Source organism: Aethalodelphis obliquidens, unplaced genomic scaffold (assembly GCF_003676395.1).
Source record: "Aethalodelphis obliquidens isolate GAN/ISIS:26980383/991018 unplaced genomic scaffold, ASM367639v1 scaffold18, whole genome shotgun sequence".
NCBI lineage: Eukaryota > Metazoa > Chordata > Mammalia > Artiodactyla > Delphinidae > Aethalodelphis > Aethalodelphis obliquidens.
This window is the reverse complement of record NW_020837962.1, coordinates 19,273,490-19,290,210: the sequence shown is the minus strand read 5'-3', so window position 1 is coordinate 19,290,210 and position 16,721 is coordinate 19,273,490. Positions and strand designations below refer to the sequence as shown.

The window sequence follows — 16,721 nt, the reverse complement described above, 5'->3', positions numbered from 1 at the left end:
CCTGTCTACACCACACGTCCAGGACGGCCAAGTCACAGACAGAAGGAAGTCAAGTCCCCAGAAGGAGCATCTGGGTCATGCTTTTAGGACAGTGACGTGGCTGAGGTTACTGCTTCACTGTGCCCATCTCCACAGAACTCCCCGCAGGACTGTTCTGCCTGGTGCAGGCAGATACTCATCACAGGACGGGTCCTGCCTCTGACCTCCTGTACGTTAGTGAGATTCCAACATCAGAGCCTGGCTTTCTCCACAGAGCAGTTCAATGAGCTGTCTGCAGAAGCAGCATCTTCCCAAGTGCATGAGGCAAGGGGGTCTCCCTTCTGGAGCCCCTTCTCTGATAGGAAGGCTGGTCTGTGGCCCCCGTTGGCCACCAATGCTGCTTTGTGACCACTGCCCACATTTACTTGTGCTACAGCTAAACTCTGCTAAAAGCATTCTGACTGAGCAGCTCCCTTGACAGAAGCGTGGGAGTTGGCAAGTTTACCACCGGCCTATCAACCTAGGACTGTCTTTAAATTGTTACGCATGATGGCAAGAGGCACAGGAACAGGGAACCAGAAGGAAGAAGTGTCTGTGGTCAAACAGACAGAGACAGAAACCACCACCAAAACCTTCCTCCTTACGACCGTAACACCCACCAGCCAGGGAGGAGCCTCAGAGTCTCTGTCTTACAAACACACACATCGCCTCGACTACGAAAGAGCTAGAATGGGCCACAGACCACACACGTACAAAGGCTGGCTCACATCTGACAGAAACACTCACATAAATGACTGTGACTAGGAAATTCCCTGGAGGTCCAGTGGTTAAGACTCCGCACTGCCAATGCAGGGGTTGCAGGTTCGATCCCTGCTTGGGGAACTAAGATCCCATATACAGCGAGGTGTGGCCAAAAAATAAAAAAAAAAAAAGAAAAAGAAAAAAAAAGAACAAAAAGAACTGTGACTAAAATCACCCAGAAGGTGGTAGGAGGAAAAGTGCATGTCTCCTTTCAAGGTCACAGGGAGTATTTCTATAAATTAACCAGTGGCTACAAATCTGTTTTGTTTCCTTTTCCTTTTGGCCATAATTTTCTTGGCTAACGTTTTATTATGAGCGTTTTCAAACACACAGAAATGCCAAGGAATTGACAGTGAACTGCACACCCTCCACCTAGGCTCTGTCACTGCTTCCATCTTGCTATACTTGATAACCACGTCTCCTTCCATCCATCCATTACTTTTCTGATGCATTTCAAAGTGAGCAGTTCATCCCAGACATCTGTCCACTCTTCCCCTGAACACTTCAGCAGGCATGTCATTAAGGACAGTCCATCACAGTGTTTATTTTTTAGGTTAACAGACGCACAGTGAAATGCATACATCTTAAGGCCAACATTGGTGAGTTCCGACAATTGCACACACCTGTGTGACCCAAATCCCATCAAGACAGAGGACACTTCCATCACCCCGATCATTAGCTTCTTCGTTCAGACTGTACGACTTTCCTGTTACCAGCTTTTTGATCCTAACTCCAGCCCTGCTTTATCTGTGACTTTTAGACCCCAAATTATTTAAACTATTCTCCACCCAAGTGGAAGAGTGCTGCCTTCCTTTCTGAAATGCCGAAGTGAGGGGAAACGCCCACCTCACCTAAGAGAAGGAAGGTGGGACTGCGTTTTGAGTCCCCCCGTTTACCAGCAGGGTCTTGACCGTGTTACTTCTCTGCTTGACGCTTTAGAATTGAGGCTCATTCTTCCTAAGAGCCACATTGCTTTGCAGAGTCCAGCCCCTAACCCCACAGGACGCCACCACCTCGCTGGTGTCAGCGAGGGCAGGTGGGAGCAAAGCCTGCAATAGCTGTTCTCCTAGCGACTCCAGGCCAATCCTCCTCTGCGGTGGGGTTGGGCTGGGGGGTGCCTTCGCTCTGTGAGAGACGACAGAAAACAACACCAGCTGGTGGCGTCCTCAACCCACAGTGTCTCCTGTGAGGCCCAGCTGGGCTCTGGCCCCAGCCCACCAGACGTCCTGTCGCCACACAGAAGCCGTGTGCAATGAGCACATGTGGGCGACGGGCACTGCCGGCCGTGGGGACGATGTGGAAAGCATGGAGTGCCCAGAACTCCCAGCACTGCCCACCTGCCCCCCTCTGCCCTGCCGAGGACCGGCACGCAGCCTCTCCAGGAGGAGCAGAAAGTCCAAACACAGAACTGACGGTGCCTGGCTATTTTCTCATGCGCACGAGAGCCGCAAGTGAGCAAAGGAAGGAATTCGCACCCACCTGCCAGCCATTGACGATCTTCTGGTTGAAAATCCCAAACTCATAGCGGATTCCATAGCCGTACGCCGCCAGGCCCAAGGTGGCCATCGAGTCAAGGAAGCAGGCTGAAAGTCCAAACACAAAGAACTTCTTGGGATCGAAGACGATCAGTAGACCCAAGGCCTCTGGAGCCAAGGCCCAGACGCCAAGTCAAGTAGGTGCCGGAGGGCCGGCCCCCAGGGCGTCAGGCAGGGGCCCAGTGCTGACCGGTCACCTTCAGGTCTCATGAAAAGGAAAATGGAACCCCACTCTGATGCCCTTCGGCCTGAGAGCCCGGGGCCAGAACAAGACAACATCAACACGGGGGCTACCTGGGGGTGTGGGAAGAGGGACGAACCCGACAGAGGACACTGCCAAACTCAGCTCATCTCAACACACTGTCCCCTCCTGCCAACGTTCTCTTAGGGACCCTCACTCAGGCTGCAGGCCTCCCCACCCTCGCACGTTCTACTTGAAATCCAAGCAACATCACAAAACATCTGCCCACATACTGGTAAAGAGGGCACAGAAGTGGGGCCTGCAAATGTACATTTCAGCACCCACAGCACCAAATACCCAGGTGCCAAAGTGCCACCAGGGCCCCCGGAAGGGGCCTCCAAATGGAGCCCTTGCTCCGATCAAAACGTCTTGAAAGCAAACCACCATGATTTGAATAAAGATTCAGAAGGCAGACTCATTAAACTTGTGGATTAAAAAGAACACAAAATTTTAACGACGAAACACCAGCACATAAGACACATGCCAATTTACCAAACATGCACAGACCTGGGGGTGTCAGGCCCTCTGCTGAGGAGCAACAAGAAGACCCACAAACTAAGGCCTGGGCTCTCGCTCTGAGGAAATCATTGTCGCGGGAGGGACGCCGCACACGAGCTACCGCAGGCTGGGGGTGTCCCGGGTCTGCACGGCAAGGGGAGCCGTGGAAGCTGAGAGGCCCAGACGAGTCCAGAGGGAAGGCCGGTGGCGCCGCCCAGTGGCAGGAAAGGTGCCTGGAGTGGACGCGAAGCAGCCTGAGCGGCCTGAGGACCCGCGGGGGCGGGAACGGCCCACGAGCTGACACGCCGGCGGCCGGCGGCCTGGAGCTTCGCTCGAGCTTGGGTTTTTACCTCAGTTTTTACTGACTGAGCAAGGACTAAGTGGGGAGATGACCACGCTGAACGGAATGCCGTCAGGGCGAAGGGGACCGAAGCCCGAGGGGCTGCCCTCTGCCTGCCGGCCTGGACGCTGTAACGCCATCTGCAGCGGGAAGCGACGGCTTAGCGTGGTGCGTGTGACCTCACCTTCGCAGGCCACACAGAGCCCACACCCGCCAGTGGGGCACACACGGCCTTTCCCCTGGAGGCGGGGCACGCCTGGCCGAGGGTTAACCTAGAGCCGGGTGCTGCTGTGTTGGACAGAAACATACGCTGCGCTTATAATTTCTGAAGAATTTAACTTAAATTCTGAAAACATAAACACATACACACAACTCACCCAGATAAATTTTAGGGCATTTGTTCCCTTTACAAAATGACAGCTCTCAAAAGGGGCAGTAATGCAAAGTGTATCACTTTAGGGCCCCGTACACACAAGGGCAGCACAGAACTTGATCATCTCTGCTCCAGAAGCACTGTGCCCAAAAGCCTTGAAGGACACAGTGACATCAAATCTCACTGTGACTGCTGTTTCCACTTCCAAGTTCTTAACCCAGCTCCTTCCCCCTCATAAAGGCTGGCGAAAATAATTAAAACAGAAAAAACCCCCACAAACTTCAAACTGGGTATATTCTCAAATAGGTGGCCCAAAGGAGCAGTAGCTCCCAGAGAAACAGCTCTGCTATTTTAGAGCAATCTGTTTACTGCAGTAAAGCAGGAACAGTTGCTTTACGCTGGGCTACATTCATAAATTGTGCGTGTGTGTTTCTAGCCCTCTGTCCTTCTCCCAGTTACTGGCTATGGAGGTGGTTGGTATATTGCAAACCCCTCCTGGCACCAGTTCCCCAATACTGGCAAGCCTGGTCACCATAATTATGAAGCGCCCTTTGTGTGAAAGAGAATATATAATTTGCATTTTTTTCCCCTACTGGTGGCAAAGATTTTGACCCAGAGGACACAGTGTCCCATCCACTCTGAGGGACCAATCTATCCCCACGGACCAGTGCTGGGAGCATGGCTGATCTTGGCCTTGCCACGTGCTGCTCTCTGACCAAGGCACTGTGTCAGGAAAGGTCTGTCCTGGACAGGAGCCTGGGGTTACCTGCCAGCCTCCCCAAGCCTCCGTTCCCCAGGCCGGCATCCTCTTCTATTTCCTCCAGTTCTTCCAAGTCTAGCCCCAACTGTGAATAAAAACAGAGGTAACATTTTAATATTACTTAATATTTTCCCTCAGCGATAGGTGGAAAGATATTTAAATCTTATGAGCTTATATCAATCAAAGGTTAGAGTCTGCCTTCTTTTAGACTTGCAAATCCAACATTAAAATCTGGTGTTAGGATGCGGAGAAAGGGGACCCTCCTACACTGTTGGTGGGAATGTAAATTGGTGCAGCCACTGTGGAAAACAGTCTGGAGGTTCTTCAAAAAACTAAATATAGAGTCACCATATGATCCAGCAATCCCACTCCTGGGCATATATCTGAAAAAAACTCTAATTGGAAAAGACATATGCATTCCAATGTTCATTTCAGCACTACTCACAACAGTCAAGACATGGAAGCAACCTAAATGTCCATCGACAGATGAAGAAGATGTGGTATATAATCTACTATGGAATATTACTCAGCCATAAAAAAGAATGAAATAATGCCATTTGCAGCAACATGGATGGACCCAGAGATTATCATACTAAGTGAAGTAACCCAGACAGAGAAAGACAACTATTATATGATATCACTTATACATGGAATCTAAAAAATAGTACAAATGAACATATTTATAAAACAGGAACAGACTCACAGAAATAGAAAACAAACTTATGGTTACCAAAGGGGAAAGTGGGGAGGGATAAATTAGGTGTATGGGATTAACAGATGCACGCTACCATATATAAAATAAACAACAAGGATTTACTGTGTAGCACAGGGAAACTATATTCAATATCTTGTAATAACCTATAATGGAAAATAATTGAAAAAAAATAAAACTGAGTCACTTTGCTGTACACCTGAAACTAACACAATATTATAAACCAAGTATACTTCAATTTTTAAATAAATCTGGTGTTTAATCAATGCATGAAAATGAAAGCTTCCAGGTATTTCAAAAGCTGCCGAATGACTTAAGAATTAACAGTCAAAATGAGACGTGGTTTAATAGCCAGAGATACTGACTGCCGCATTATTAACCCACTTACAGTGGACAGATTATAACACGTATCCTAAAAAGAAGCCAATGCTTTTAGTAACTCTCTACTTTCCCACGGTCTAATGATATTTACATGACATCTTTTTTTTTTTGCAGTACGCGGGCGTCTCACTGTTGTGGCCTCTCCCGTTGAGGAGCACAGGCTCCGACGCACAGGCTCAGCGGCCATGGCTCACGGGCCCAGCTGCTCTGTGGCATGTGGGATCCTCCCGGACCGGGGCACGAACCCGTGTCCCCTGCATCGGCAGGCAGACTCTCAACCACTGCGCCACTGGGGAGGCCCTACATGACATCTTTTAAAGCCAAAACCTAAAAGCACTTTTCCTATCTATTCCAACTGCATTCAAACAATCTTGTGAAACAGATATGGTAGGTTAAACATCAGAGAGAAAGCACCTGATTTAAAACCATTCAAAAATGCAGATCTTGGGGCTTCCCTGGTGGTGCAGTGATTAAGAATCCGTCTGCCAACACAGGGGACACAGGTTCGAGCCCTGGTCGGGGAAGATCCCACATGCTACGGAGCAACTAAGCCCGTGCGCCACAACTACTGAGCCTGCGTGTCACAACTACTGAAGCCTGCACGCCTAGAGCCCATGTTCCGCAACAAGAGAAGCCACTGCAATGAGTAGCCCATGCACCGCAATGAAGAGTAGCCCCCGCTCAGCACAACGAGAGAAGCCCACGCAGCAATGCAGACCCACCGCATCCAAAAATAAATAAACAAACAAATAAATAAAAGAATGCAGATCTTAAGGCTCTCAATTAGGATACTTGAGATAAAGCCATTAATCTGGCTTTAGTGTATTAAACTTGACAAATTGCTTATTAATTACTTTTTTTTTTTTTTTTTTGGCCACGCCACATGGCTTGTGGGATCTTAGTTCCCCGAACAGGGACTGAACCCTCACCCTCCACAATGAAAGCACAGAGTCCTAACTGGACCGCCAGGGAATTCCCTCATTAATTACCTTGATCAGTGGTTTCTAAACTTTTTGATTTCAGGAAGACCTAAAGAGTTACTGTTTATTGAGATTATATCTATCAGTATTTATCAAATTAGAAATTAAAATGGAGAAATTTTTTGAAGTATATATGAATTCATCTTAAAACAACAACAAACCCATTACATATTAACACAAACAACACTGTTTAATGGAAAATAACTACATTTTTAAAAACAACCAAAAAAAATAATGAAAAGGGTGGCAGTGTTCTACATTTTTATAAATCTTTTTAATGGCATTCAATCTGTTAAGATATCACACACAGAGAGCCTCTGGAAAGCCTACCGTACATAGACTCATGCAAATAAGAATAAATAGTTCTGACTCAGAGGACCCCTTGAAAAGGTCTCAGGGACCCCGGGGGTCTCCAGACCACACTTTGAGGATCTGACAAACTGCAAAGGGTGGAAGCTAAGTTGTGAGAAAATTAAAAACATTAGTCATAAAGAAATGATTTAGTATCTATTACATCCAGTGGTGTTAACACATAACAACAATCTGATTAAGATTTCAAGACACTGACTTCCAAATTTCCAATTTGAAATTTCAAAATACTGACTCCTACAGCAATTTCAAAGAGTGTGCTCCACTAAAATATTTTGGGTGTGTGGGGGTTATAGGATGTACCTAATAACACGTTACCTGCTCAACATTAAGAAACGTGTTTAACTGCCACATTTTCCAAACCTGATGCTGGAACCTCTTACTCCTGACACGTCTCTTAGCTCAGAGACCAGACACTCAAGGAAGACAGGCCCAGGGTGCATGTGGGCAAGATGTTTTGTTCCTTTACGTTTTTACCTGGAATGTTGTAGGCACAATTCAGCCTAGGAAGGCAAATTTTGCCTTGACTTTGAGAGCATTCAGAAGAGGCAGAGAAGTAGCTAATTGACACAAAGTCTAACACCTTCCTGGGACTTCCCTGGTGGCGCAGTGGTGAAGAGTCTGCACTCCCAATGCAGGGGTCCCGGGTTAGATCCCTGGTCAGGGAACTAGACCCCACATGCATGCTGTAACTAAGGGTTTGCATGTCACAACTAAGAGTCTGCATGCCACAACTAAGGAGCCTGCCAGCCACAATTAAGACCCAGTGCAACCAAATAAATAAATAAATAATAATAAAGGAAAAAAAAAAACCTTCCTAAAGTGGGCTTCGGAAAAAAAGACGGAAACTGAGCACAACAGAGCTCTCTTAACAACCTGACTTTTTCTTATTGAGTCATAACCCACAGACCACAAAAGCGAACAAGTTGATGGTTTTTAGCATATTCACAAAGCTGTACAACTATCACCACTATCCAGTTTTAGAACTTCATCCCCCCAGAAAGAAACCCCCTACTCAGTAGCAGTCACTCCCTATTTCCCCCTCCCTCACTTTTCTACTTTTTGTCTGTATAAATTTGCCTGTTCTGGACATTTCTTGTAAATGGAGACATACAATATGCGGCCTTTTGTATCTGGCTCCTTACAATCAGAATACTATTGTCCGGATTTATCCATGTTGTAGCCTGTGTCAGTACTTTTATCACAGTGTAGTAGTCCGCTGTATGGCCATGCCACATTGAAAGACACCTGGTTGTATTCACCTTTTGGCTATTATGAATAACGCTGCTATGAACATTCACGTACAATTTTTTGTATAGATGTATGCTTTCTTTTTTCTTTTTTTTTTTTTTTTTGCGGTACGCGGGCCTCTTACTGTCGTGGCCTCTCCCGTTGCGGAGCACAGGTTCCGGACACGCAGGCTCAGCAGCCATGGCTCACGGGCCCAGCCGCTCCGCGGCACGTGGGATCCTCCCGGACCAGGGCACGAACCCTCGTCCCTGCATCAGCAGACGGACTCTCAACCACTGCGCCACCAGGGAAGCCCTCTTTTTTTTTTATTTTAATTTATTCGTGTATAGTTGATTTACAATGTTGTGTTAGTTTCAGTTATACAGCAAACTGATTCAGTTATACACATATTCATTCTTTTTTAGATTCTTTCCTCATATAGGTTATCACAGACTATTGAGTAGAGTTCCCTGTGCTATACAGTAGGTCGTGGTTGGTTATCTATCTTATGTACAGTAGTGTGTGTATGTTCATCCCAAACTCCTGATTTATCCCTCCCCCGCTACTAGAAGTATGTTTTCATTTTTCTCAATATAAACCTTGGAGTGGAATTGCTGGGTTACGCGGTAATTCTATGCTTAACCTTTTGAGTAGTTGCCAGACTATTTTCCAAAGTGGCTCCACCGTTTTACTTTCCTACCAGATGTGATGATGAGTTGCTGCCTCGGCATTTGACAGTATGACAGCCCTGCTCACACTCAGAGTCTGGACATTTAGATAAGGACTCAAGCTGAGGATTGCCAACCCACGTTCCCACTTTGCTTTTCCCAGTAAAAAATAACCTTTTAAAATAACCACTTAGAATTGGGCCTGAAACCACCTTGTAAGTACTAAGTGCTTACTGCCCTGCTCTCTATCTCCTGCTTGCTGGCAACCTGTGACAGAGGACTGCTCTTCCCCCCAACCCCCATTTCTGTAAGCAACAAGTCTTGTGACTTTACCTACTGCATGTGGGTGTATTGCAACTGCACCTTCAATCAAAGTGATCCCAGGGTGTGTCTTTCCCCAAAGTGGGAGCATGGATGCCGACCCCACGTGGGTGGCTTGTGCCTCCTCTTTCAGCTGCCCATAATTTGCATATTCTTAATTTAATACACTAGCTTCTCAACATAGCAGCATATGAGGGTTCCAGTTTCTCCATATCCTCACCAACACTTGTTCTCTGTCTTTATGATTACAGCCATTCTAATCGGTGTGAAGTAGCATTTCACTGTGGTTTTGATTTGCATGTCCCTGATGATTAATGACGCTGGGCAACTTTTCTGTCTGTCATTCTGTTATCTGGATATAAGAGTTCTTAATACATTCTGGATACTAGACCCTTATCAGATTTATAAATTACAAATATTTTCTCCCATTTTGTAGATTATCTTTTTTTTTTTTTTTTTTGCAATACGCGGGCCTCTCACTGTCGTGGCCTCTCCCGTTGCGGAGCACAGGCTCCAGACGCGCAGGCTCAGCGGCCACGGCTCACAGGTCCAGCTGCTCCGCGGCACGTGGGATCTTCCCGGACCGGGGCACAAACCCGTGTCCCCTGCATTGGCAGGCGGACTCTCAACCACTGCGCCACCAGGGAAGCCCTGTAGATTGTCTTTTAACTTTCTTCATTATGCCCTTTGATGTCCTTTGTCCAATTTACCTATTTTTTTCTTTTGCTGCTTGTACTTTTGGTGTCATTTCTAAGAATCCATTGCCTAATCATGAAGATGTACTTGTATATATTTTTCTAAGAATTTTATATTTTTAGCTCTTACACTTAGGTCTCTGATCCACTTTGAGTTAATTTTATATGTAGTGTGAGGTAGGGATCCAACTTCATTCATTTGCAAGTAGATGTCTAAGCATCTTAGCACCGTTTATTTATTCTTTCTCTATTGAATTGTTTTGGTACACTTTTCCTTTAAAAAAAAATCAGTTGACCATATATGACACCAAAACCACAGGCAACGGGGACTTCCCTGGCGGTCCAGTGGTTAAGACTCTGCGCTTCCAATGCAGGGTGTGTGGGTTCAATCCCTAGTTGGGGAACTAAGATCCCACATGCCGCACGGTGCGGCCAAAAAAAATAAATATAATAATAATGAAAAAATTTTTATTAAAAAAAAAAGCACAGGCAACAAAATAAAACTGGACTTCATGAAAATTAAAAACTTTTGTGCATCAAAAGACATTATCGCAACTTCCCTGGTGTTCCAGTGGTTAAGACTCCGCGCTCCTAATGCAGGGGCCCCACATTCGACCCCTGGTCAGGTAACTAGGTCCCGCATGCCTTAACTAAAGATCTCGCATGCTGTAACGAAGATACTGCACGTGGCAACAACGATCCCGCATGCCGCATCTAAGGCCCAGCACAGCCAAATAAATAATTAATTTTTAAAAAATCTACTATCTTAACCATTTTTAAAATTAATTAATTTATTTATTTTGGCTGTGCCAGGTCTTAGTTGTGGCACGAGGGATCTTCATTGTGGCATGAGGGATCTTTAGTTCCAGCATGCAGGATCTTTTTAGTTGCAGCATGCAGACTCTTAGTTGCATCATGCATGAAGAATTTAGTTCCCCGACCAGGGATAGAACCCAGGCCCCCTGCATTGGGAGTGCAGAGTCTTAGCCACTGGACCACCAGGGAAGTCCCTAAATAAATATTAAATATTTTTTTTTAAAAAGACATTATCAACAAGAGTGAAAAGGCAGCCCACAGAATCGGAGAAAATATCTGCACAAACTACATATCTGATAAGGGATTAATATACAGAATAGATAGAGAACTCCTAAAACTCAACAATAAAAACACCAAGCAACCCAGTTCAATAATGGACAAAGTACTTGAATAGACATTTCTCCAAAAGAAGACATATAGATGGCCAATAAGCACGTGAAAAGACACTCAACATCACTAATCTTTAAGGAAATGTTAATTAAAATCACAATGAGCTATCACCCCCCCCCGTTAGAATGGCTACTATTAAAAAAAAAGAAATAAATAAAATGATAAGTGTTTGTGAGGATGTGGAGAAACTGGAACATTTTACACTGTTAGTGAGAATATAAAGGGGTGCAGCTGCTCTGGAAGACAGTATGGTGGTCCCTCAAAAAGCGAAACAGAATCACCTTATGACCCAGCAATCCCACTTCTATATATACACACAGAAGAACTGAAAGCAGGGCTTTGAAGAGATATTTGTATACTCATGCTTAACAGCATTATTCACAGTAGCTAAAAGGTTGAAGCAATCCGAATGTCCAAGGACAGATGAATGGATAAACAAAGTGTGGTATATACATACAGTGGACTATTATTCATCCAGCCTGAAAAGATTCTGACATATGCTACAACACAGATGAGCCCTGGAGATATGAAGCCAGTCACAGAACGACAAATATTGTATGTTTTCACTTATGTGAGGTACCCAGAGTATCAAATTCAGAGACAGAAAGTAGAATGGTGGTGGTCAAGGGCTGGGAGAAGGGGAGAATGGGGAGGTAGTATATAATGGATATAGAGTCTCAGTTTTACAAGATGCAAGAGTTCTGGAGATGGACGGTAGTGACGGTGTCACAATGATATAAATGTACTTAATACCACTGAACTGTACACTTAAAAACAATTAAGATGGTAAATTTACATTATGTGTATTTTACCTCAATTTTTTTAAATTGGGAAAAAAATCAATTATAAATGTGAGGGTTTATTTCTTGATTCTCAATTCTATCCCACTGCTCTAACTGTCTGTCCTTATGCCAGGACCACACCTGTAGCTTTGTAGTGAGTTTTGAAATTGGAAATGTGAGTCCTCCAACTTTGTTCTTCTTTCTCAAGATGTTTTAATTAATCCTGATCTGTTGCACCTGCATCTGGATTTTAAAATCAGCTTGTCAATCTCTGCAAAGAAGCCAAATGGAATTTTACTGGGGACGGCAATGAGTCTGTAGATCAGTCTGGGGAGTCTCGCAATCTTTATTTCTTTGGCAGCGTGGGTCTTTGTTGCTGCACGTGGGCTTTCTCTAGTTGCGGTGAGCGGGGCTAATCTTCGTTGTGGTGCGGTGGCTTCTCTTGTTGCAGAGCACGGGCTCTAGGCACGCGGGCTTCAGTAGTTGCAGCACGTGGGCCCTAGAGTGCGTGGGCTTCAGTAGTTACGGCGCATGGGCTCAGTAGGTGCAGTGCCTGGGTTCTAGGGCACATGGGTTTCAGTAGTTGTGACACACAGGCTCAGGAGCTGTGGCTCGCGAGCTTAGTTGCTCCACGGCATGTGGGATCTTCCCAGACCAGGGATCAAACCCGTGTCCCCTGCACTGGCAGGTGGATTCTTAACTGCTGCGCCACCGGGGAAGTCCCTGCAATCTTAACATTAAGTCTTCCAAGCCATTAACAGGGGATGTCTTTCCATTTTTAGGTTTTCTTTCTCTCAACAATGTTTTATAGTTTTCAGAACATAAGTCTGTGTCTCTTTTGGAAATTTGTTCCTAGGTATTTTATTATTTTTGATGCTATTTTAAATGGAATTGTTTTCTTAATTTCATTTTAGGATTGTTCATTGCAGGTATATAAAAATACAGCTGATTTCTGTATATTGATCTTTATCCTGCAACTCTGCCGAACCCATTCATTTGTACTAATACATTTTTACTAGAATCCTTAGGATTTTCTAGGTCATGTCATCTATAAGTAGAGATAGCCTCCCTTCTTCCTTTCCAATCTGGATACCTCTTATTTCATTTTCTTGGCTAAATGTCCCAGCTCCATCAGTACAGTGTTGAGTAGAAGTGCTGAGACGTCCTTTGGACAAAGCAGCAGGTTAAACACATGCTGGGGACACTCTACAGAACAAACCCAGTTTCAACAAATACACTGCAAGGCAGACAAATTAAAAAAGAGGAAACGCTCATAGATTATGCTCATAGTTGCATAGATGCAACTAAGTTTCTGAACATACTATTCAAAAAAATTTTAAGGCGATCAGAGAAATTTGTACACTGCCTGAAAAACGGATATTACAGAATTGTTAATATTTTAGAGGTCATAATGGTATGACCCTATCTTTAAAAATATCCATTGAAATATTTACAAGTGAAATATTATATTTGACATTGGCCTAAACAATCTGGGAGTGGTGGGGGCATAAGGGAAACAAGACCGGCCAGGACTTGGGCTTGCGGACTGGTGAAGCCAGGTGATGGTATGTGGAAGAAGTTCATCGTAACAGTCACTCAATTTCCATATATAAAGTTTTCTACAATAAAAAAATTTTAAACGTGTCCTTGATAGCTCAATCAGGAGACAATGGCTTCTTCTGAATTTCTAGTTTTTAGTGCAACCTGCTCCCAGAACTAGCCCTGGGTGATGTAACTGGGGAGCCTGGAGGGAGGAGGCCTCCAGCCCTGCATCACTGACAGTCCCACCCACAGCGTCTGGTACCCGCCTTGTGCCTGGAAGGAAGGCCAGGCAAACGTGTGCCTGAAGATGCTCAAGTTCTGTCATCATGGAAACTTCTCAAACACAAGCTTAATTAAAAGCTAAATGGCAAGTGAAATACCATTTTTAGGGAAAAAAATGTACAATGTTTAGAAAGATATATGCCTCCTTGTATTTTCTAAGTTTCTATAATTAACATCTTATTTGTGTAATGAAAATTATAAACAGGGAATTCCCTGGTGGTCCAGTGATTAAGACTCTGTGATCTCCTTGCCAAGAGCCAGGGTTCAATCCTTGGTCGGGGAACTAAGATCCCACAAGCCTGCAGTGCGACCAAAAAAAAAAAAAAAAAAAATTGGCTTCAGGAATAATAAACAACCACTTTAAGTAAATATTTTAAAAACATTATAAACAGATAATGCATATTTATGGTATAAACATTCCCTAAAATATTTACTACCTGTAAGAAATATACAGAGAAAATGTTTCAAAAACTGAAATGCTTTATACGACTGTAAACTCCACCGTTCTGTGGTCCTTATAGACATGTTCTAACATTCACAGTCAGTAAATGAAACTCAAATGACAAATCACCTGGGAGGATAACCTCCATCTTTTTAGATAACTGTGAGCCTAAGGTTCCTATTTGGGGGAGTCAATTATTTTTCCAAGTTTTTATTGTGCCAACTGAAACTACTTGTCCCAGATGCTTGGCTCCCCTAAGTCCTGGAGGGGAGACAGGAGCCCCTGTGATGTCAGGACCTGACAGCCACAGGAGGCTCACACCACCCTGCTTCCAACAAAGCCCCCAGAGCACCTCCCACCCCAACACCAAAACCAAACAAAAGCAAAGGCAGGGGCAGGTGCTGGGGGAAGGAACGACTCTGGTGAGGACCCTTCCACATACGTGCAAAGGGCAGGGATGCTGCCCATTCACACTCTAGAAATCCTACACTGAGCGTCCGGTACGGGAGGGAGACAGTGTCCACAGAGGGGGTACACACACAGTAAACAGACACGGCCTATTCCAGCTCTGCCCTAAAACTGCAAATCAACCGTGAAAGGGGGAGGCCTCTGAGTGAACAGCTGTCAAAGACGAAGCTCAGGCACAGGCAGTGTTTACTCTGAGTAGGGGAGAAAGGGCAATTTTATAACTAGACGGCAGGACCAGTGTCTTGGGGTGGGGGAGGGGAGCTGGCGGTGGGTCACTGGCTCAATAAAGTGGAGAGAAATGGGATGATACCAGCCATTTGTGCCACGTGGTAAACCCGCCTGGGGTTGGGGTACGGAGTACAAAGGTCTAGAAGCGTCAAGCCTTAGCATCACGACGCACCCAGTCCTTGCCCTCCAATGCATTAGCTCCCATCCACTTGTGCTTTCTCCCCTTGAGCAGGAGTGTCGCCCACCAACCCATTCTCCCCGACGCCCGAGCCATTTCTCCCGTCCCAGATGGCAGCGCTCACCTCTGCAGGGCCTGGATTAAGACTCAGTGCCCACGAGAGGCCACCTAGCATCCTGTCCCCAAGGACCCATACCTGATAGATGGCTTCGTCACAGGCGTTCTGAAGGCCCAGGTTCACCATCGTGTTCTGTAGTGTGCGGCCCATGTAGAATTCCAGGGAAAGATAGTAGATGCGCTGAGGAAGCAAAAGGAAGCATCTTAGACTGTGCATTCCACCCCACACACGAGAAGAGTCCGGTGCCGAGAAGACCTTCTTAGGGGCTTCGCTCAGTCAACCCTGCACTTACCTGCACATCCCTAAAATGGGCTCACTCCCTTCAGCCTTGGCCAACCTCAGCTTTCCAGGGGCAGCCCCGTAGTGGGGGCCCTTCGAAAGTAGTCTGTTCACTGCCCTTCTGGAGTCCCCAAGGGGATGGAAACGAACCACTGCCTGAGGTAGGGAGGCAGGGAGGGGCAGTCGTGGGGAACAGACTCCCAGGACAGACAGAGCCAGGTCTGAGCTTGGCGGGGCCTCTTCCCAGCCACGCCCTCGAGGAGGAGACCGCATCGCTCACACGGGGTGAAGCAGCCCTGCAGGATGAACAGCTTCTGATACCTGCACTAAGTACTCAGTGCAAACGGCACGGTCAACACAACGGGATAGACGGATGGACACGTCTACTTCCACCTGCTGACTGTTTGCTGGCTTTGGGGGACTGAGAGGTAAACCTCCATGTAAACGAGGTGACGACCACCAACACTCGCTGGGGGCCACGCAGGGTTCAACACTTCCCGCGCCTGGTGCCACCTGCCCACACGACCACCCAATGGGCCACGGGAGGCGGTGGCAGAGCTGAGATCTGGCCCGCAGAGTCCTGCTCTCATACAGGGCTCCATGCTGCCTCCAGCTGTCAAGGGTAAGGCCTTGGGACTTCCCTGGAGGTCCAGTGGTTAAGGCTCCACGCTCCCAATGCAGGGGGCACGGATTCGATCCCTGGTTGGGATCCCTCATGCCGCACAGCACGGCTAAAAGAATAAAATAAAATAAAACTAGAACGCTCAAAAAAAAAAAAAAAAAGAGTAAGGCCTTGATGAGAGAAGGGAAAAACGCTTCCCTACAGAAGAATTCTGATTAATAAACGCAGAAGGAAGGGGAGGAATGGAAAACCACCATGAGAACAGCACAGGAACAGCTGCGCAGGTGACGACCGTGGCTCTAGGGATTGACTGGATATTCTGCACAGCCCTCCAAGTGTCTCCCCACAAATAATCTTAATCGCCATGGTGGTTTTAGCAGATGCCCCCCAATTCTCTGATAGCCTTCACTCCAGGAGGTGGTGTGGTACTCAAACCCCTCCCGCTGAGGGTGGGCTGGTCATGGCAACTCCCTTCCGACAAATAGTCTGGAAAGGGAAAACTGCAAATTCACAATTTTGGATTGTGACAATACCTTCCCCACATGATCAAGGTTAACTTCCCCAGTAACAGGTCGGGTGATATGCTGTCATGAGAAGGGGACCTCGCCTCCACGGTTTTCTTTCCAAAACTCCCAACCCCAGACTGATGGTGAGAAGCATCGGTCAGACCCAAAGTTAGGGGCATCTGTGG

At 46.2% G+C, this 16,721-nt stretch overlaps 1 protein-coding gene and 1 non-coding gene across 4 annotated transcripts in view; one reads left to right on the top strand and one right to left on the bottom strand.

The window, feature by feature from the left end:
- The window catches only part of PYGB (glycogen phosphorylase B), a 53,813-nt gene that overhangs the window by 20,023 nt on the left and 17,069 nt on the right, over positions 1-16,721 (bottom strand). For all 3 annotated transcript variants that reach the window (XM_027118125.1, XM_027118126.1, XM_027118127.1), the window contains exons 2-4: positions 15,208-15,309; positions 4,534-4,612; positions 2,260-2,363 (exon numbers count right to left, since the gene is read on the bottom strand). In XM_027118125.1, the coding sequence (XP_026973926.1) occupies positions 2,260-2,363; positions 4,534-4,612; positions 15,208-15,309 (285 nt within the window). The remainder of the gene's footprint in view (positions 1-2,259; positions 2,364-4,533; positions 4,613-15,207; positions 15,310-16,721) is intronic.
- Positions 789-861, top strand: TRNAG-GCC (transfer RNA glycine (anticodon GCC)). Its single transcript has one exon. It is a non-coding gene; the product is annotated as a tRNA-Gly (tRNA).